Raw genomic sequence first — 21,541 nt, 5'->3', positions numbered from 1 at the left:
CATGAAATTATAAGTTAAATATTATTTGCAAAAAAATAAAAAATGTATGAGTATGAACATCAATTATCTTGTCTTTGTAGTGCATTCAATTGAATACGGGTTGAATAGATTTGTATATCATTGTATTCCGTTTATATTTACATCTAACACGATTTCCCATCTCATATGGAAACGGGATTTGTACATTAAATAATTTCACTTAATACAAAGAAATGATTACTTCTATTAGCTGGAACAATGTGTACCTAATGTTTTGGCCAATGATCAGCACTGTGTAAATCCGCTGCAGCTTTCTCAATCTCACCCATATGGAAGAGCGATAAGGATCCCAATTACCAGTCTCACAGCTGGACAGCCACCCCCCTATCCATGCCCCCCTTTGCTTTCAAGTGGTGCTATGGGCCGACAGCAAATCAGCACCGGGACGTCTGACCTGCATTCTCGCTCTTGTGTGCAGCAAGGATGCATGGGCTCGCTCACCTTTGGTTTGCGTGATCTGAGCTTAGATCAAGTTCATTCAATTTCAGTAAGTCTTTGATTAAGATCAAGGCGTAAAATGAAGTGTATTGAAGCACTGAACTGTTAATGATCACTTGCAGTCAAGATGGATAGGCCTTGTAGCAAATAAGCACAAATAAAATACTGTGTATATGTCCGTTTGTTGTGTAAAGGATTTAAGTAAGATGTTATGATTTATTAAACACGCTTGAAAATATTACATTTAATGAAAGTCATATACAGACGAGAATAAAATGGCAAATGTCCTGTATTTAAGAGAACCAATAAAATCATCCACACAATTAGAAACTCACTGTACAATATACACAGATAAAAAAACAGGAAAAAACTAAAAAAAAAAAAAATACTCAGATTAGCGCTACTCACTTCACACCGGACAAACAGCATTCAGACTTGTTAAAATATTTCAGTCACACTCACATAAATGAAAGTTTCAGGACAGGAGGGTGATGAGTGCGTCCAAGAACTTGCTGCGGTCTTCTGTCTTCAGTTCAATGACTGCACAGGAACAGTCAATACAATGCAAAGTTAATGTGTGTCGTTCTACAAGCAAACAGCGTATGTCACTTGGGCATGCACATGTTTATACACTGGCTTTAAACGAGGAAAATAAGCTTTCTAAAATATATTAAATTGGAAGTACTTTGGGGATATTTAGATTTTCATTTAACACTCAAAACAGTTAAACAATTCATATTACCTCATTGCCTAACTTTACGGTGCTGGTTTTCTACTTGAAATTAAACACTACTACCCTCTAGTGTTCAATAAAGACTCAAACGAAAAATAATAAGGTTTTAACTTACTGGATGTGTCAAAGTGGTCATGGAGACTTCTGGAACTGGTGTTCTCTGCAGCTTTCTCAAATGCTCTGCCAAAGAAACTGAGAACACAGCAGAGTAATAGATTATAGTAATGCCCTGACAGAAAAGGTTAAATTACACATGCAAAAACAAGCTTTCTCATGAATTCTCCCCGCAGTTACAGTATATAATGCTAAAATCAGTATTTTTTTAAATAATACCATTCAATAAAAACAATTTTAAACAATTCAAGTTTAAATGTACTTTTTCTTATCGGAGGTCTCGGTCTCAGGTGGGATTCCCACGATGAGGATGGTCCCTTTCTCAACATCTTTAGGAGCAGCCATGATGAGAGGAAGCAGTTTGCATCGCTTATTCCTTGTCTGACAAACAAAAAACAACATGATGACAAACGTTGACTGTAATCCTGTTGAGTGGAATGTCCTTGAAAATGTACAAATCAGAAACAGACCAAATTTGTCTTGAAACGGCAAAGAAACTGGCCTGCCATCATGTATGTCGCACACAAGACCTAAGCGTATCTGGGGACAAGTCAACTCAGTCCACATTTCTTAAGAATTAACTCAATAAGTGTTTGTGACGTCATCTCTGCCCTGTCTAATCAGTACAAAATGGCTACATTAATCAATACTTAAAGAACAGACTACAAAGTCAGGTTTGTTTAACATTATCGTTAAGGGAATGTCTTCCAGAGAGTTAAAAGGAAACTTTTTTTTTTTAATTGCCTCTGATTCACAATCCCTATGTGGCACCAGAACACTTTTCTCATGTTTATGCATTCTAATTTTGTAATTAACCGCCTCGTAGTACACCGCTAACAATGTAGGTAATGGGATTCAATCTATTCCACTTATTAAGCGCTCTAAAACTATCCAAAAGCCTCCATCAATGTTTTATAAACAGTAAATGCTTTAAGTACTGTATGTATCTAATGTAGTAACAAGCAAATTATTAATAAAGTTTAATATTCACATATTTTGATAATTTTAAGCATTACGGCGCAGCATTGATTTTACATTGCATCACGTTTGCGATTCCCTTAAAAAAAATACACAAAATACGTCTTTTCGTGTCAATCCTGTGCTGAATTTAATGTCAAAGTTGACCAACTTCTTGTTTTATGGCCACAGCCTACTATACAAGTGAGAGGCATGATTTATAGTCCAGTACAAACTTTTAACAACTCAGAGGCGATGCAGCAGCTCACCGGCTCAGTATGTCAATACCTACATAAACTAGTTACCTCTCTGTGATCAAGAAGCCGCTAAAAGTAGATCCTCGACGTTAACTCTTATGAAAACAATGATGCTAATACTTGGTTAAAATGCACGCCACAACATCTAAATAGACTTTTAGTTGGCAGTTTTTAGAAGATTTTTAAGATGGTTCTTATGGATAGATCAAGGATCAATCCTATTATCTACCGTATTTTTCGGATTATAAGTCACTGCGGTGTATACGTCGCACCCCCCAAAAATTCATATTAAAGAACGAAAAAAACTAAATATACGTCGCACTGCAGTATGAGTCGCATTTTTGGGGGGAAATTTATTTGGTAAAATCCAACACCAAGAATAGACATTTGAAAGGCAATTAAAAATAAATAAAGAATAGTGAACAACAGGCTAAATAAGTGTACGTTAAATGACGCATAAATAACCAACTGAGAAGGTGCCTGGTATGTTAACATAACATATTATGGTGAGAGTCATTTAAATAACTATAACATATAGAACATGCTATCTGTTTACCAAACAATCTGTCACTCCTAATCGATAAATCCGATTAAATTTTCTTCCTCGATGTCGCTTCTAAACTCTGCCAACTCCAAAAGTACGTATGCGCCGCTTCCTCTTGTCGATTTCTGCTGCATATTCCACTACGTGAAATAAGTGCATGATTTCCTCTTCGATGCACTTTTTGTTCAGCCCTTCTCAGTTTTTATAAGTTACCGCCAACTATGAAATTATCCATTTTAATAGCTACGGCAGTAGCATATAGCAGTTAGCATCCCATGACCCACAATGCACTTCTGCCATGACCCTCCCCCGCCAAATTCTTATTGGTTGACGTGTGTGTGACGATTGCTGACATTTTCTTTGTCTCTTCTGCGAATTAGATAAATAATATTATTTGATATTTTACGGCAATGTGTTAATAATTTCACACACAAATCGCTCCGGCTTATACGTCGCACACCCGCCCAAACTATGAAAAAAAACTGCGATTTATAATCCGAAATATACGGTATGTTGTTAACCATGTAGTACAAGTTTTATAGAATGAATTAAAAAAAAGAAAAAAATATGTGTTCTTGTCTCACATTAGAGATTGTGAATGATAGGAAAAATCCCCCCAAAAGTGTAATTTCCCTTCAAGAGTGAATAGTAGACAACCTGGGGCCTCGTTTATAGTTAGCTGCATAGAAAAAAGTGAGATGTGCTTAAGTAACTTTTACCGCAAACATTCGTATTTATAGAAAAACGGAATGCGGAAATTATTGTGTATTTCCACGCATTCTTTCCACCATGCGTACAGCGCATGCAAAATTGATCAGACACGAGAATCAGCAACATTCAATGGTGTTACCACAAAATAAAGCTCATGCTCACATGTAAAAACACATGTACACTAAAAAATACATAACAAAACATACATTATAGAATGTAATGTATAAACATTACTAATTTGGTAAAGATTGAAAAAACTAAAATATATATAAATATACACACATGGGTGTGTATATATATATATATATATATATATATATATATATACACACACACATATATGCACACATACTTGTTAGAGTTTAGATATCAAAATGTGATATAATGTCTTTGCAAATAAGGTCATTGAATATTGTTTATTTTACTCATTTTCAATTGAATGACAACACTGTATGCAGTTTTAACTTTATGTGTAGTCAAACTGTGAAAAGTATTATTTAAGACTATAGACAAAAATATGAATTGTAGCAATATTTCGTAACATAATGTCATGTAATTGTTTAATGTTTTAACACATTTAGACTTTGGTGAAATGTTTCAATCTCACATAGCATATATCAAGAATAATGTTATTTTTTTAAATTTTCTATAGATTGTAAATAATATATTGAAACCATCTCATATGCATGCCTATTACCCATAAGAGTGTTAAATATTGCTCGGGGACGACTCCTTGTTTCATTTAACTAAATGTCTACTTTGATTACTTGACAAAATAAATACATCCATCCATTTTCTACCACTTATTACATATAAATATTAAATACTATACTATAATAATTTGGACAAAAACTTGGCACACAGAGTCAACAGTTCTCAGTCACGGTGGAGCAGACACTATGATTGGTCAAATATTGACGTTGAAGTTCCAATGATATTGAATTAGATATGACGTTACTTAGCCTTCAAAAAAATAATCTTGTTACTGTGCTCAACGTAATAAGCACCAATCTGGAAAATATTGTCTTCTTTTTCGGAGTTGTTGTCTTTTGTCATTGAAGTGAAGTGAAGTGAATTATATTTATATAGCGCTTTTCTCTAGTGACTCAAAGCGCTTTACATAGTGAAACCCAATATCTAAGTTACATTTAAACCAGTGTGGGTGGCACTGGGAGCATGTGGGTAAAGTGTCTTGGCCAAGGACACAACGGCAGTGACTAGGATGGCGGAAGCGGGAATCGAACCTGCAACCCTCAAGTTGCTGGCACGGCCACTCTACCAACCGAGCTATACCGCCCCACAGTGACAGTCTATCACGAGATCCTTCAACTCATCACCATATTGATGAACTAAAATAGCATGACTGTGGCAAGGGGCGTGGTCCACGCGTTCCCTGCAGGCGGGGTGTGTGCAGGGACCGGCCATGAAGCAGCTGACAGGTGAGTGGATAATCTCAGCTGGAACGAGTTATCTAATCACCTGCTCCTTTATTAGCAGCACGGGAGACCCTGACACGAGGGGAGAACGCGGAAAACACACGAAGGAGGACGACTTGCTGAAAAGCCGAATGAATGGACAAACCAAAAAGAGGCACGAATGATTGCAAGTACGGACTGAAAAGCCATCAGTATATTTGTTGTGTAAAAATATTAAAATATTGTAAACACTGCCTGGAGTGTGCTGCCCATTCCTGTGATCCAGAAGAACCCAATCACGAGCATTGCTACAATGACTATTTATGGCTGGGTGTGGGATGACACTAGAGAGGTGCATACAGGTGTGCTCAGCAGGGTTTTATAAATCAACATTCTTTTGTGCACGTGTACAACCCAAGGTTTATGCTTACTGAATGTTTTGTGCTCTGTTCCACACACCGTTTTATAAATTAGGCCTATGGTGTTTTAAAGCTTGATTAGAAAATTATAATAAGTAAATATTTTTTTTTTTACTTATCTGAGAGTTAGGAGTTCTAAAAATTGTGATGCGTGATTTCCCCTCATCTTTAGCAGTCACAAATTTTCTTCATTACATCCACAGAGTTGGTAAATTATTGTTTTAAAGCTGGTAGTGGTTAACTTCTATTTACATTAGTATGACCGTGATAATGTTCAAAACATCGGACCATAAAATGTAATCTAAGAAAATAGAAGATAAACAGCACCCAGGAAGAGATTATTCTTTGCAAACTTGGTTGTTCCAGTATAGCTTTGAGATACTCACTGAATGGACAAATGCTTTAAGGAGGTACTTGGAGAGCAAAGTCAAGGCCATGGGCTTTGAAAAAAGCTTTACATCCGGGGTGCCCTGCACAATAACAAACAGGATTATTCAGCGGAGGTTGATGTGCAGCTAGCAAATATGCACGATGGTGAGTCAGGTGTACCTCCATGAGATAGCAGTAGAGGAACGGTCCCTGAGACAAAATGAGGTTGGTGCAAATGCAGCTAGCAACAGTTTGTTGTATGGCCATCAGCTTCTTCTTAGCCAGGTCCATGCCTGAGTGCAGACGTTCCAGGTTACTCCTACAAGTGAGACCAGACATCAGAGGTGTGGTAGTCATTTTATTTAAACCCAAAGTACAAAGGCTGCTGAAAAAAAAAAATCTATTCACATCTGAATCGCGAGTCTTATTTATTCAGAGTCAAAATTGATCCCAAAATTTTTAAGAATCGATTATCAAAAATGTTTCCAAGCCACCTGCGCGGTTATTTGCTGTGTGTACCGTTTGTTAGGTAATGGTGTCCGTTGTGTTTTGTTCAAACAAGGTACTTTAGAAGTTAACGTTTTAGCATCAATACGGAAGGAGTAGTCAGCCCCATCAGAAATTACGGCAAATGTTTGGCCTCAATTTTTTCATCTACAATTTTCCAGATGAGAAATAGCTTAACATGACATATTCAATGTCGTTATGTTACGATCGCTGCACTAACAGCGCTAATGTCTCCCATGTACTATGTGAGTGTCTTATTGATACACATTAAAGCCTACACAAGATTCCCTCAAAAATGATGCGTAATAACTGCTTGCATGTATTTTTACACTTCATTAATACTTTGTTTGTGTTAAACTTTCACCTTAATTTTGCTATCAAATTTATGTACAGGTCTTAAAACGGCGATCATGAGTGGCCAAAATGGATGTATGGATGATCATTCACTTTCAATGCAATGTTTACAGATGCTTCCCTCCTCGAAGGCTCCACATCTGGGTATTAAACACTTGATGCGTTCCATCCACTGGCTTTGAGCATACATTAAATGGATCATTCTGGGGCCATAAATCGTTGAACTTGCACTTAGCCATCTTATGCAAGTAACTCAGTTTTGCAGTGGGCTTTCCTTTAGTTTTCTCCGCTGCTATGCTAAGCTCAGCTGCAACAACACACCGCTGTGCGCGCACATCACACTTACTGATGATGCGCGATCAACGTTCCCTCTAAGGTACGCGCCTGTGCAATTGCACACTTCTCACGAGTCCTCTGCGCATGGCAAATCTAGGCCGCGCACAAAATCGAATAAAAAGATAAGCGCATAACAGTGTGCAGGTCTGCCGTCGCTCACATGTGCGCCACTGAATGCTCAAGGAGTTTTGGCGTTTGCTCACCGGTGTGAAAATTGTGTGATATATTCTGACCGGGCAGCAGGGGAAGCCTACTTTGGTTCCGTTTTGCAGCTACATTACAACGTCCTCAAAAATGGAAACATTCAAAAGCAAGACTGACGTTTATGAATGTTTTAAATAAAAGTAATGTTAATTGATTTTTAAGACCTTTCAGAATGGTATTTAAGACCTTTTATAAGATTTAAGACTTTTTAAGACCCCCCGGATACCCTGTTTTTACACATGATTTTAGCTAGATTTCTGCCGAATAAAATCTGTCTGTGGGTAGAGAAATCTGAACATGTACAAAAAGTTGTCTGCAACTTCACCTTTTATTTCCTTATACTCACCACTAGCAGGCGACACACTCCCACTCTTAGCATTGCAGACAAGAACAATGGATTTCAACCACTTGCTGCAAATAAAAGTTTATGTTTTAGCAGTAACTTAGTTGTCAGAAGTGTTTTAATAAGTTATCAGTTATGATAGCAACCAAAATGAAGGGGAGTGGGGGGATCTGTTGATCTTGGCTTCAACACCAACACAAGCAAGGTGCTGACTACTGGATAGTGTAAGGAAAGAAAAGATGAAGCTGCAAACAAATCTTTGTACATGATCAGATCACTGTAATCATAGACAAACATGTCACAGCAGAAGTGTGGCAAAAAACAGGTGTAAATAGACAGCCTATCGATGGTTCTTTCTTCACACAATCCTGATCACGGACACACTCATTTCTTTTACACACGCACGCGCGCACACACACACAAACACACACACGCACGCACGCACGCACGCACACACACACACGAAATATGGACAAACTGATTTTTTTACAGATAGATAAAAAAATTATTCAAACACCAGGGATGTAACGGTACGTGTATTTGTATTGAACCGTTTTGGTACGGGGGTGTACCGAACAAGTTTCTGAGCTTAAGTCTTAACAAGCTGCTTTGCTTCTTCTGCCTCTATGTCAGCACCCAGCATTGTCCCACCCACACAACCATCTGATTGGTTACATACAAAGCCAATCAGCAGTGTGTATTCAGAGCGGTAACAGCCAATCAGCAGTGCGTATTCAGAGCGCATGTAGTCAATGCTTCAGCATCGAGCAGAATAGTGTTTAGCAGGTGAGCATAAGACAACATACTCTCCCCAATTTATAAAAAAAACCCTCCCAGTCACAACTACTACTAACATCACTATGAGCCCGTTGACCTTGTAGAAACTTAAACTGCAGCTCAGCTCGCTCGCAGTTCTGGCTTGAGGTGAAGGCTAATTAGCTTTTAGCGTAACGTTAGCTAATTTTGCTGTGTGTGTGTGTGTGCGTGTGTGTCGTTAGGGGCAGGAAAGCCCTGTCTGTCTATTATTTCACTTGAACTTCATGGTGTTCAGGGTTGAATAGTCTCTCCTGTTGCTATTGTAATATTTTTTCAGCTATAGTTACATTAATCATTTGTAATGTAGCAGCTTAGTTTTGAATGGCATGGTCTCTGCTATCACATGTTGACAAAAATGTAACATTTACATAATAAAAGTCAACTACAGGCTTCCCAAATGCTGTAATAAATTAAGCATGAGTTGACTTGAAACTGTTTAATGTTCCACTTTTTATATGTAGAAGGAAAGTTTTGCCATTTTATTTAATCTAAGCAACAACTTGAGACAGTTTAATGTTGATTAACGTGGGCAGAATTATTATAGTTTTCCCAATGTTAAAAGGATAAAGCCATTGTTTACAAATTTGGTAAATAAATAACCCAAAAATGTATATTTTGTTGTTTTCTTACTGTACCGAAAATGAACCGAACCGTGACCTCTAAACCGAGGTACTTACCGAAACCGAAATTTCTGTGTACAGTTACACCCCTATCAAACACACACATTATAACATACAAGCAAATAAAATTACACACAGCTGGAGATACAGACACAAAAATGTATGTATACAGACATGTGAATTGGATTACAGACGCACAGATTGAGATACGTTATTGCAAATAATTTTGCCACAATAATACTTCCCTAGTAGTGTATGTCAAATTGTCAATCAAGAATCGGTTTGAATTGAGATTTGATTCTGAATCAAATCATCACTCCAAGGATCGGTATAGGTTAGAAACGAAATTTCGTCTAAGATTGAAATCCCTATAAAGTAAACATTCTTACCTTGAAAGAGAATCCAGTGCCTTGATGAAGTTATCTGTGTCACTCTCATCCTTTTCCGTGCTCTCCAGTAGCGCGGTGGTAGAGTGCACCATATCGCTGGCCAGGAAACGGTTTTTGAAACCAAAGTGGACACCAAATGTTTGGATACGGATATCTTTCATGCTGCCATTTTGAGTGAAAAGAGTAAGTAAATGCATCCATACAGAATTTATATTGCTTAACCATCACCACACCCGTACCCATATTTATTAGAAGACTCTTCAATGACGTCCCGCAGGTTCTCTTTGATGGACAAGTCCATGGAGATGAATTTTTGCCGCACTTGCTTCAGAGGCAAACTTTTATAAAGAAACAGTACCAGTGAGGATGTTGGCTTTTCCGGGTTATCTGCATTTTGCTGCATACAACTTACCCCATGTCAGCCAAGAACTCCTGCAGCTTCTTCTGGCCGTTCAACGTCCAAAGTTTGAAGTGGCAGGAGGTGTAACATGAATTGCAGATGCTATCGTACAGAGACCAGTGCTGGTAGAGGGTGAGACGCAGGCTGAAGAGCAAGGTTAAGGCAAGAAGCACTACAAAAAGCTAATAGCTTAGAAAAAAAACAAAATCAAATTCTCCTCAAATGTATCAAGGATACTCGTACTCAAAGGAGATCCTCATGCAGTCAATGGAAAGGGAGTTCTCCTCATCCTCGTTACGGTGGTTATGCCGGGAAACATGTCGCTGCATTGTGGCGATGTCGGTTACATACTTCATACTAACAGAGTGAAAGAAAGAGAAAGACAGAAACAATCATATTATTGTACTCTATCAATACACCAATATCAAGTAGATTGTCTCATTTATTTCTGCTTGACACTCATTAACAAAAACATGCAAAAATATGGCGCACGAATTAAATGTATTCAAAGTTGAATTACATGCAAGAATTTCATGACATCACAACCTTTCTGTTAACACTTGCTAAATAACATTCGCTAAAAATCATGTGCAAACTATAAAATTGTGTGTAGTATTAGTGAGTGTGTTGCAGGTGATCTACAAAGACATCAAGCGCAATTGATAATAAGTGCAAAAGTGGTGCAGACCACCTTATTTTAATAAGGTCTTTGCATGTACTACTGGCTGTCCCCTTGAAGACACTCATTTACTGCACATCGATGCCATCATGTTCCACCTTGTGGTTTTGCTATGTTGAGAAAAGTGCAGCACACAACTATAATCTGTGTCACCTCTTCTGGGCTGTATAGAAGTGCGATCAAAAATAACAGAAGCTATTTTAAGAACAATGTAAGTGCGCTCTGGGAGATAACACTGCCAATAAATGTGATGGTGTAGTGGAATGATCCAGATTCTAAAAAATGCATGACGCAATATTTTTTTTCCTATATATATATATATATATATATATATATATATATATATATATATTGATATTATATCTCTCTGTATGAAAAAACTAACACTATATTGATTGAAAAAAACAAAAAAAAAACAATGTATAGATCTGGAAAATATAAAAGGGTTGTAGATATGTGAGTTTTCCTTGCCCTTATGTGGGCTCTACCGAGGATGTCGTTGTGGTTTGTGTTGTGGTTTGTACAACCCTTTGAGACACTAGTGATTTGGGGCTATATGAATAATCATTGATTGATTGGTTGATTGATTGATTGATGGAGGATTGCTATATTTTGATCCCATTTCAATATCCTGCAATTCCCACCACTAACATCACTCCCGCCTTCTAATAAACTGAATGTTAGACCAACACTACTACAAAAGAAGTTCAATTGACACACTATAAACATTTCTCACTGTGTGATTTTATCGTGAATCCACTGATCTGTAAGTCCGATGACAGCCCACCTGGAAAAAAAAAGACAACTCCAGTTTCTACTTGTCTGCACAGTTGAATCAACAGTAATTTACACAGGGTCAAATTTAACACATTTAAATGTTTTTCTAAGACCATAATGAATCTAGTTTAAGACCATTTAATATCCATACGGACAAAAAAGTTCAAAGACAAAGAAAACTCAGACGCGTAGAATGTATTGCAAGTAAGTAAATTAATTTGTGCTTGTATACAAAATGGTTAAACTACCTAAATACACCAGAAGCTTCTCTATTGTACAGTAATTTAAAACAATACTAGCAAACATCATAACAGCCATTTTTCAGGTTTGCCATGGATCTGTTTTCTTGCAAAAGGTATCAAGTGTTTTCATGTAACAACTATAACATCCGCAAAGGAAAAGGAAAGCACAACAATATATTGTCTATAGAAGGAAGTGTTAGAATTTCTGGTAAAGCTAAATGGTTAAATTTTGCAGTGTTTTTGCGGCTGTCAGAATTGAGCAAACAGATAAAAACATCTACAGTACTAAAGTACTACTGTATCTGGACAAAGTAGTGAAAAACAGAGAGTGAATACAGAGCGATTGTCTAGAAAGAAAGAAGGCGATTATGGCTTGCAGGCCTCAAACATAGTTTGGATGTGAATAATGTGGCTAGAATTCAAATTTGCTCTGCTCATTTTTTATCTGGTATGTATGAATACATTTTTACCTGTTTTTGTGACTTTTTTGAACACATATTTCTAATAATAACTGAATGCTTTTTATCCAAGCATGACATTCCAAAATCTTCCTTGCTTTCCTCACCGCACCATAACCTGAGTGTAAGCATTAAACAGACAACCTGTATATAATATCATTGCTGTATAAACTTGGAAAATAGATTAGGCATGAGAAGCTGACCTGAAATTATTGGAATAAATACATATACATATAGGAAAATTATGTTTTTTAACGGTTTTCCTGCTGTGAGTACTACTGGCACAGAGAAATTAGCCCATGCTTATTGTATGTAATAGCAGGATTTCACTAGTAAACATCTCATATTGATCTCCTGTAGCAATTGGTGCCACTTTACCCACATAACACTCCTTTGAGAAGGGGTTAAGTTGATGCTTGTATAACCTTGCAAGTGTTGTGGCGTTTCAGCATCTTTTGACGCAGAGTTAGCCTGAATTTTTTTTACTTTTACATTATCATTCCATTCACTTTCACCACCATGTTTCCGCCCTCGATGGCTCCACATCCGAGTGCTAAACACTTCAATACGTTTCCATCCACCGACTTAAAGCATGCATTAAATTGATCGTCCTGGAGCTACACTGTTGAAATTGCACTCACTCGTCTTATGCATTTAATTTGGCTTTGCTGTGTGCTTTCATTGCTGTGAGCTTTCCTTGGGTTTTCCACACCACTGCATGCGCACAGTACACTAGGTTGTATGTGGTTAATTCTGAACGGGCGGCACAGGTAGCCTACTTTAATTTCGTTTTGTAGTTACGTTATAGCGTCCTCAAAAAGCAAAACATTTAAAAGCAACACTGAAGTTTATGCCCATTTTTTAATTTTCCTGAAGGAACTCTCCTGAAGGAATCAATAAAGTACTATCTATAATTTTTTTTTAAAAGTAACGTAAATAGATTTCTAAGACCTTTAAAATTTGTATTCAAGTCCTTTCTGAGATTTTAAGGAGAATTTGAGATATTTAAGAGCCTTAAATACAAATTGTTTGATTTAAGACTTTTAAAACCCCGTGGATACCCTGCTACATTAAAGTTAAAGTACCAATGCCTGTCACACCCACTCTTGGTGTGGTGAAATTATTCTCTATATTTGACCCATCTCCCTTGATCACCCCCTGGGAGGTGAAGGGAGCAGTGGGCAGCAGCGGTGCCGCGCCCGGCAATCATTTTTGGTGATTTAACCCCCAATTCCAACCCTTGATGCTGAGTGCCAAGCAGGGAGGGAATGAGTCCCATTTTTATAGTCTTTGGTATGACTGGCCGGGATTTGAACTCACAACCTACCGATCTCAGGGCGGACACTCTAACCACTAGGCCACTGAGTAGGTTACATTTCATTTATATACAGTATTTTAATTCTAAAAAAGACTTACCAGAGCATGTCTTTAGTGTCTTTAGTCAACATCCAGGCCAGCTCAAAAAACATAATTGCTGCCTGATACAGGAAAGATTTCAAAGAGCCTTATTTCATTCTGAACACATGCTTAAGAAATATGTTTGAGTAGTTTACTCACAGAAGTCCCGTGGTATTCAAATTGCTCGTAATCAAACAAGATTTCTCTCCTGTGATTAAAAAATATATTAATACAGATATCCCATTGTCAGCAGGACACTGCAAATAAAAATAATAATTTACCTGCGTGCTTCCCACTCCCTCTTCTCCCGTTGCCTCTCTATTCTTCTCTCAACAGCCCCCTGCAAAAAACCCACAATATCAATGTCAATTACATGATCATATTTTTCATGATTAAGCACACAATATCTGTAAACTGCATGTGCAGTACCTCATCAAATCTCCTCCGCTTGCCAGATGGCTCGGACCCTTCGTCACTTTCATTCCCGGAGTCTTCGCCTTCCTCCTCCTCATCATCATCACGAAAGATTTCGTCATAGGAAGGCACGCCCAAGTCATCATCCTGTTTTATCAGAAGTTTTATCTACGGGGAAAAAGTAATTAACACAAAGTTTGACTTAAGAATACTTGAATTGTAGTCCAACTTAAGGGGTGATTATTATCCATCACCTGAGAATCATTGTAAACATTAACAACATCCACTGGCCGATGAGTGTCACAAATGAAGAAGATAGAGTCATCGTCCGGCTGCAGCATCTCAAGAAGGTCTACGTTGGCACCGCAGTTGATGAGAACAAAGTACTTGAACTACGGCAACATAAAAATAGAAATATTATTAGCTATCATTGAGAAAATAGGTCATTCATTTATCCATTATTTAATTGTTTATTTATTACAAGGGGTTTCATACTTGCTCTTTGTGTTCGAGGAAGGAAGTGCCAAGATCCTGCCATCCTGCCACCGGCACAAGGGTATATGGAACCTGGTCGCAGTGGAACAAGGCCTGGAGATACAAAAAAATACAAAAACATACAGGACACCAACTTTTACTGACATATTTTGATGCCAAAATGGGCATTAAGAGTGTGTGAACAAAATTGTAAAACGGTGCAACGTTAAACATGTAGTCCCACATTATGAGACAGACCAGTCTACTTATCTGACTCGAACTAGTGATGTTTTTATTAAGGGTCAACAACTAACCAAAACAAAGTAGCTAGTGACAGTAGCTGATGCTTGCTAGACCAGTGTTTTCAACCCTTTTTGAGCCAACGCACATTTTTTTTATTGAATAAATTGCGAGGCACACCACCAAAAAATGAAACCTAGTAGCCGATATTGACAATAAAAAGTTGTTCTAGCAAGTGTTGGATATGAATTCAAACCATAACCAACCAGGCATCACTATAGCTGTTGTCACAAAGTAGATGTACTGTCACAAGCTGTCACATCACACTATGACTTATTTTGAGTTTTTAGGTGTCTTCCTGTGTGTAGTGTTTTAGTTCTTGTATTGCACTTCTATTTTGGCCCTTCCTGTTTTGTTGGTATTTTCCTGTAACAGTTTCATGTCTTCCTTGAGCTAAATTCCCCACACCTGCTTTGTTTTAGCAATCAAGACTACCGGTATTTCAATCAATCAATGATCATTTATATAGCCCTAAATCACTAATGTCTCAAAGGGCTGCACAAACCACAACACAAACCACAACGACATCCTCGGTAGAGCCCACATTAAATATAAATAAATGGGTTGTACTTGTATAGCGCTTTTCTACCTTCAAGGTACTCAAAGCGCTTTGACACTACTTCCACATTTACCCATTCACACACACATTCACACACTGATGGAGGGAGCTGCCATGCAAGGCGCCACCCATCAGGAGCAAGGGTGAAGTGTCTTGCTCAGGACTCAACGGACGTGACGAGGTTGGATCTAGGTGGGATTTGAACCAGTGACCCTCGGGTTGCGCACGGCCACTCTCCCACTGCGCCACGCCGTCCCTATAAGTTGTCGCTGTCCTTCTTTGTGGGGACATTGTTGATTGTCGTGTCATGTTCGGATGAACTTTGTGGACGCTGTCTGCTCCACACGCTGTAAGTCTTTGCTGTCTTCCAGCATTCTGTTTTTGTTTATTTTGCAACCAGTTCAGTTTTAGTTTCGTTTTCCATAGCCTTCCCTAAGCATTAATGCCATTTCTTAGCTGCACTCCGCCTTTTTTTTTTTGGTTTAAGCCAGTGTTAATTTTGTTGACGAAAATTTTTCGTCATAGTTATTGTCAACGACCTTTTTTTTCTGACTAAAACGAGACAATAACTAAATAAAAACAAATTTACGTGGACTAAGACGATGACGAAGTGTATTGACATATTCGTCAACGAATAAAAACGAGACGAAAATGTCTGCCAGAGACGAGATCCAATCGGAACTCATTTCGTTAGGAAGAGGCGGGAGGAGTTGGGATGAGAACCAATCAGAGTGACATGGTAAGGAAGTTACGTAAACGTAGTTTGCGTTTGAGACTGACCCGGGAATGCGCTGCAGAAGACAACATGTCAACGCCGGGGAGGAAGAGGAGAGAGGACATATGGGGAAATTTTATATTTGACGTCAAAGATAACAAGACGCAGTGTAAGAAATGCAGCGTGAGGATTACGGGGAAAAACACAACAAACTTGAAGCGACATTTAAAGTCGAATCACCCCGAAATCCACACACAGGTAAGCATTTTCCACAACATACAACTCACTCGACGTTATCCCGTTTATTACACGGCTTACTCGTGAAATACTAAATTTGAGACATGATTTTCATCAAAATACGACTTGTATCGGTGATTTTTCCGCTGTTTTGCTTTGACTTTCAGAAATTGAAGGGAAAGTTTACATATTACCCTTTAGTCAACTAAATCTACTGTAGTTTTCGTCGACTATAATCTTATGATATTTCGTCAACTAAAACTAGACTAAAACTAAAACAATTTAAATAACTAAATTATGACTAAAACTAAATTACATTTTAGTCAAAAGACTATGACTAAAACTAAATCAAATTTTGCTGTCAAAATTAACACTGGTTTAAGCATTAGATACCTGTTTACCTGCCCACTGTAGTCTGCATATTGTGATCACAACAAACCATGTTCCCGACATCTACAAAGCAATTGGCTACTTGCTGCCACCTACTGATATTGAAGAGCATAACATCAATCAATCAATCAATGTTTACTTATATAGCCCTAATTCACTAGTGTCTCAAAGGGCTGCACAAACCACCACGACATCCTCGGTAGGCCCACATAAGGGCAAGGAAAACTCACACCCAGTGGGACGTCGGTGACAATGATGACTATGAGAACCTTAGAGAGGAGGAAAGCAATGGATGTCGAGCGGATCTAACATGATACTGTGAAAGTTCAATCCACAATGGATCCAACACAGTCGCGAGAGTCCAGTCTAAAGAGGATCCAAGACACAGCAGCGAGAGTCCCGTTCACAGCGGAGCCAGCAGGAAACCATCCCAAGCGTAGGCGGACCAGCAGCGCAGAGATGTCCCCAGCCGATACACAGGCGAGCAGTACATGGCCACCGGATCGGACCGGACCCCCTCCACACGGGAGAGTGGGACATAGAAGAAAAAGAAAAGAAACGGCAGATCAACTGGTCTAAAAAGGTTGCTCGGGCTTCACGGTGGAAGAGGGGTTAGTGCGTCTGCCTCACAATACAAAGGTCCTGCAGTCCTGGGTTCAATCCCAGGCTCTGGATCTTTCTGTGTGGAGTTTGCATGTTCTCCCCGTGAATGCGTGGGTTCCCTCTGGGTACTCCGGCTTCCTACCACTTCCAAAAGACATGCACCTGGGGATAGGTTGATTGGCAACACTAAATTGGCCCTTGTGTGTGAATGTGAATGTGAATCTTGTCTGTCTATCTGTGTTGGCCCTGCGATGAGATGGCGACTTGTCCAAGGTGTACGCCGCCTTCCGCCCGATTGTAGCTGAGATAGGCACCAGCGCCCCCCGCGACCCCGAAAGGGAATAAGCGGTAGAAAATGGATGGATGGATGGAACATGGGTACTCTGTCGAGCTCTAACATCAACACTCAACAAGGGCACAATTGCAGATTATTATTACTGGTTTGCAAAAATTATTTTTATCCAAAATAGATCTGAGTGTGAATGTTGTCTGTCTATCTGTGTTGGCCCTGCGATGAGGTTGCGACATGTCCAGGGTGTACCCCGCCTTCCGCCCGATTGTAGCTGAGATAGGCACCAGCGCCCCCCGCGAACCCAAAGGCAATAAGCGGTAGGAAATGGATGGATAGATGAAATTACATATTCTCCCACACCGAGACGTTAACTTACCTGAAGTACTTTACAGGCGCACAGAGCGTCGATATCTGACGCCACCAGGAGCGCCACTCTCTGAAGAAGAAGAGTTAATCAAAGTTAGGTAAACACAATAGCGTTTCCAAAAGATATCAAGTATAAGTAAACAAGCTAGCTAAAGCTAGCTAACTTTACAATTGGCTCAACAACCTACCTGGTTGGCCACCACTTCATAAAATTCCTTCCGTATGTCCGTGACAAACATCGTAGATAGCAAAAAACAGGGGTTTGAGAACACAGTTCAAATCTTCGAAGACGTGGAAAAACCTCGAGTATATCCCCAAAATCGCATTGAAGAACGGCTTTTTTACTGTGTTTTGTGTCAAGAGTTGTGCGGCGGACAGCTGCTTCCCTCTTGGAACTATGGCGCCAAATGCAGGCGTCACACAGCTAACCAATCACTGAATGGAAAGGCACAAACGAAGCCCCGCCCACCACAACCCGGAAGGAAGACTGCTGCCCAAAACCGAAATTCACAACACAGACGCCGCAACATTTTTCTTTTTCAAAAAACAAAAATTAGATCTAAAATAACTTCTAACAACATAATTTCAAAGGAAAAAGCATTACTGAAAACAAATGTGTTTTTATTTACAGAGGATACAGGAAGTAACAGAAGTTTATGGCGTTTCCTAGGGGTGTTGGAAAAAATCGATTCGAATACGAATCGATTCTAATTTTAAAAAAATCGATTTTTAATTATTTATTTTTTTATCGATCCAACAAAACAATACACAGCAATTCCATAACAATGCAATCCAATTCCAAAACCAAACCTGACCCAGGAACACTCAGAACTGCAATAAAGACACAAACACGACACAGAACAAGCCAAAAGTAGTGAAACAAAAATGAATATAATCAACAACAGTATCAATATTAGTTATGATTTCAGCATAGCAGTGATTAAAAATCCCTCATTGACATTATCATTAGACATTTATAAAAATTTAAAAAAAGAATAGTGTCACAGTGGCTTACACTTGCATCGCATCTCATAAGCTTGACAACACACTGTGTCCAATGTTTTCACAAAGATAAAATAAGTCATATTTTTGGTTTGTTTAATAGTTAAAACAAATTTACATTATTGCAATCAGTTGATAAAACATTGTCCTTTACAATTATAAAAGTTCCATCCATCCATCCATCATCTTCCGCTTATCCGAGGTCGGGTCGCGGGGGCAGCAGCCTAAGCAGGGAAGCCCAGACTTCCCTATCTCCAGCCACTTCGTCTAGCTCTTCCCGGGGGATCCCGAGGCGTTCCCAGGCCAGCCGGGAGACATAGTCTTTCCAACGTGTCCTGGGTCTTCCCCGTGGCCTCCTACCAGCTGGACGTGCCCTAAACACATCCCTAGGGAGGCGTTCGGGTGGCATCCTGACCAGATGCCCGAACCACCTCATCTGGCTCCTCTCGATGTGGAGGAGCAGCGGCTTTACGTTGAGCTCCTCCCGGATGGCAGAGCTTCTCACCCTATCTCTAAGGGAGAGCCCCGCCACCCGGCGGAGGAAACTCATTTCGGCCGCTTGTACCCGTGATCTTATCCTTTCGGTCATGACCCGAAGCTCATGACCATAGGTGAGGATGGGAACGTAGATCGACCGGTAAATTGAGAGCTTTGCCTTCCGGCTCAGCTCCTTCTTCACCACAACGGATCGATACAACGTCCGCATTACTGAAGACGCCGCACCGATCCGCCTGTCGATCTCACGATCCACTCTTCCCCCACTCGTGAACAAGACTCCTAGGTACTTGAACTCCTCCACTTGGGGCAGGGTCTCCTCCCCAACCCGGAGATGGCACTCCACCGTTTTCCGGGCGAGAACCATGGACTCGGACTTGGAGGTGCTGATTCTCATTCCGGTCGCTTCACACTCGGCTGCGAACCGATCCAGTGAGAGCTGAAGATCCCGGCCAGATGAAGCCATCAGGACTACATCATCTGCAAAAAGCAGAGACCTAATCCCGTGGCCACCAAACCGGAACCCCTCAACGCCTTGACTGCGCCTAGAAATTCTGTCCATAAAAGTTATGAACAGAATCGGTGACAAAGGACAGCCTTGGCGGAGTCCAACCTTCACTGGAAACGTGTCCGACTTACTGCCAGCAATGCGGACCAAGCTCTGACACTGATCATACAGGGAGCGGACTGCCACAATAAGACATTCCGATACCCCATACTCTCTGAGCACTCCCCACAGGACTTCCCGAGGGACACGGTCGAATGCCTTCTCCAAGTCCACAAAGCACATGTAGACTGGTTGGGCAAACTCCCATGCACCCTCAAGAACCCTGCCGAGAGTATAGAGCTGGTCCACAGTTCCACGACCAGGACGAAAACCACACTGTTCCTCCTGAATCCGAGGTTCGACTATCCGGCGAAGCCTCCTCTCCAGTACACCTGAATAAACCTTACCGGGAAGGCTGAGGAGTGTGATCCCACGATAGTTGGAACACACCCTCCGGTCCCCCTTCTTAAAGAGAGGGACCACCACCCCGGTCTGCCAATCCAGAGGTACCGCCCCCGATGTCCACGCGATGCTGCAGAGTCTTGTCAACCAAGACAGCCCCACAGCATCCAGAGCCTTAAGGAACTCCGGGCGGATCTCATCCACCCCCGGGGCCTTATAAAAGTTGTTTTTTTTAAATCTACTACTCTGCTAGCATGTCAGCAGACTGGGGTGGATCCTGCTGAAATCCTATGTATTGAATGAATACAGAATCGTTTTGAATTGGAAAAATATAGTTTTTGAATCGAGAATCGAATCGAAAAAATCGATATATTATCGAATCGTGACCCCAAGAATCGATATTGAATCAAATCGTGGGACACCCAAAGATTCACAGCCCTAGTGTTTCCCCATTCACACGTAACACTTTTCCCAAACTCAAACATTATCCAGTTATTTTGGCCATGTCTTACATTTTTGTTATTATTATTCGAAATATATGATATTTAATAATTGCAGGGGCGTCACTAGCTTTTAAGGACAGGGGGGGCTTAGCCCCCAGGAGATGAAAAGGATGTGAGCGAACATAGCACACGAGTACAAAACTTCACAAACGGCTAACAAAGACTTAGAAATTATTCTTTGTTATTATTATTTCAGTCGGTTAAGGAAATTAAATATATATGGAAGTCTGAATAGAAGTGAGAAAGGTTTATGTATACTGTAAGAAAGACCTAAGAGTCCGTCTGCTGATCTGAAAAAGAGCCAAAGCTGTCAAAGAGCTGAGGGACCATCTTCAAAGTGCAATGCTGAAACAAATAATGCAAACAATAAAATGTAACTTCCAGGGTTTGACATTAATGATGTCCCGTCGTCCCGGGGACGTTAAAAAAAAATGCACGGGACGATGGCTTTTAAAAAAATGTTTTCTTTTATTCTTTTTACATTTCATATGGGCTTCACGGTGGAAGAGGGGTTAGTGCGTCTGCCTCACAATACGAAGGTCCTGAGTAGTCAGGGTTTAATCCTGGGCTCGGGATCTTTCTGTGTGGAGTTTGCATGTTCTCCCGTTGACAGCGTGGGTTCCCTCTGGTACTTTGGCTTCCTCCCACCTCCAACGACATGCACCTGGGGATAGGTTGATTGGCAACACTAAATGGTCCCTAGTGTGTGAATGTGAATGTGGT

At 39.9% G+C, this 21,541-nt stretch overlaps 1 protein-coding gene across 1 annotated transcript; it reads right to left on the bottom strand.

The window, feature by feature from the left end:
• Window positions 1–748: 748 nt before the first annotated feature.
• On the bottom strand, window positions 749–18,290 carry cdc45 (CDC45 cell division cycle 45 homolog (S. cerevisiae)). The gene is made up of 18 exons (XM_061919503.1): window positions 18,058–18,290; window positions 17,880–17,939; window positions 14,429–14,521; window positions 14,188–14,325; window positions 13,949–14,101; window positions 13,801–13,859; window positions 13,679–13,727; window positions 13,538–13,599; window positions 11,381–11,431; window positions 10,203–10,322; window positions 9,978–10,109; window positions 9,805–9,903; window positions 9,566–9,727; window positions 6,177–6,315; window positions 6,014–6,097; window positions 1,587–1,705; window positions 1,326–1,402; window positions 749–1,017 (listed from the first exon to the last, which is right to left on the bottom strand). Exons 1-18 carry the CDS (start codon window positions 18,106–18,108, stop codon window positions 953–955), a joined length of 1,713 nt encoding a protein of 570 aa, XP_061775487.1. The 5' UTR covers window positions 18,109–18,290; the 3' UTR covers window positions 749–952.
• Between the last annotated feature and the right edge of the window lie 3,251 nt (window positions 18,291–21,541).

This window comes from Nerophis ophidion, linkage group LG01 (genome assembly GCF_033978795.1).
Source record: "Nerophis ophidion isolate RoL-2023_Sa linkage group LG01, RoL_Noph_v1.0, whole genome shotgun sequence".
Classification (NCBI taxonomy): Eukaryota; Metazoa; Chordata; class Actinopteri; order Syngnathiformes; family Syngnathidae; genus Nerophis; species Nerophis ophidion.
This window is presented reverse-complemented; position numbering and strand designations above follow the sequence as displayed.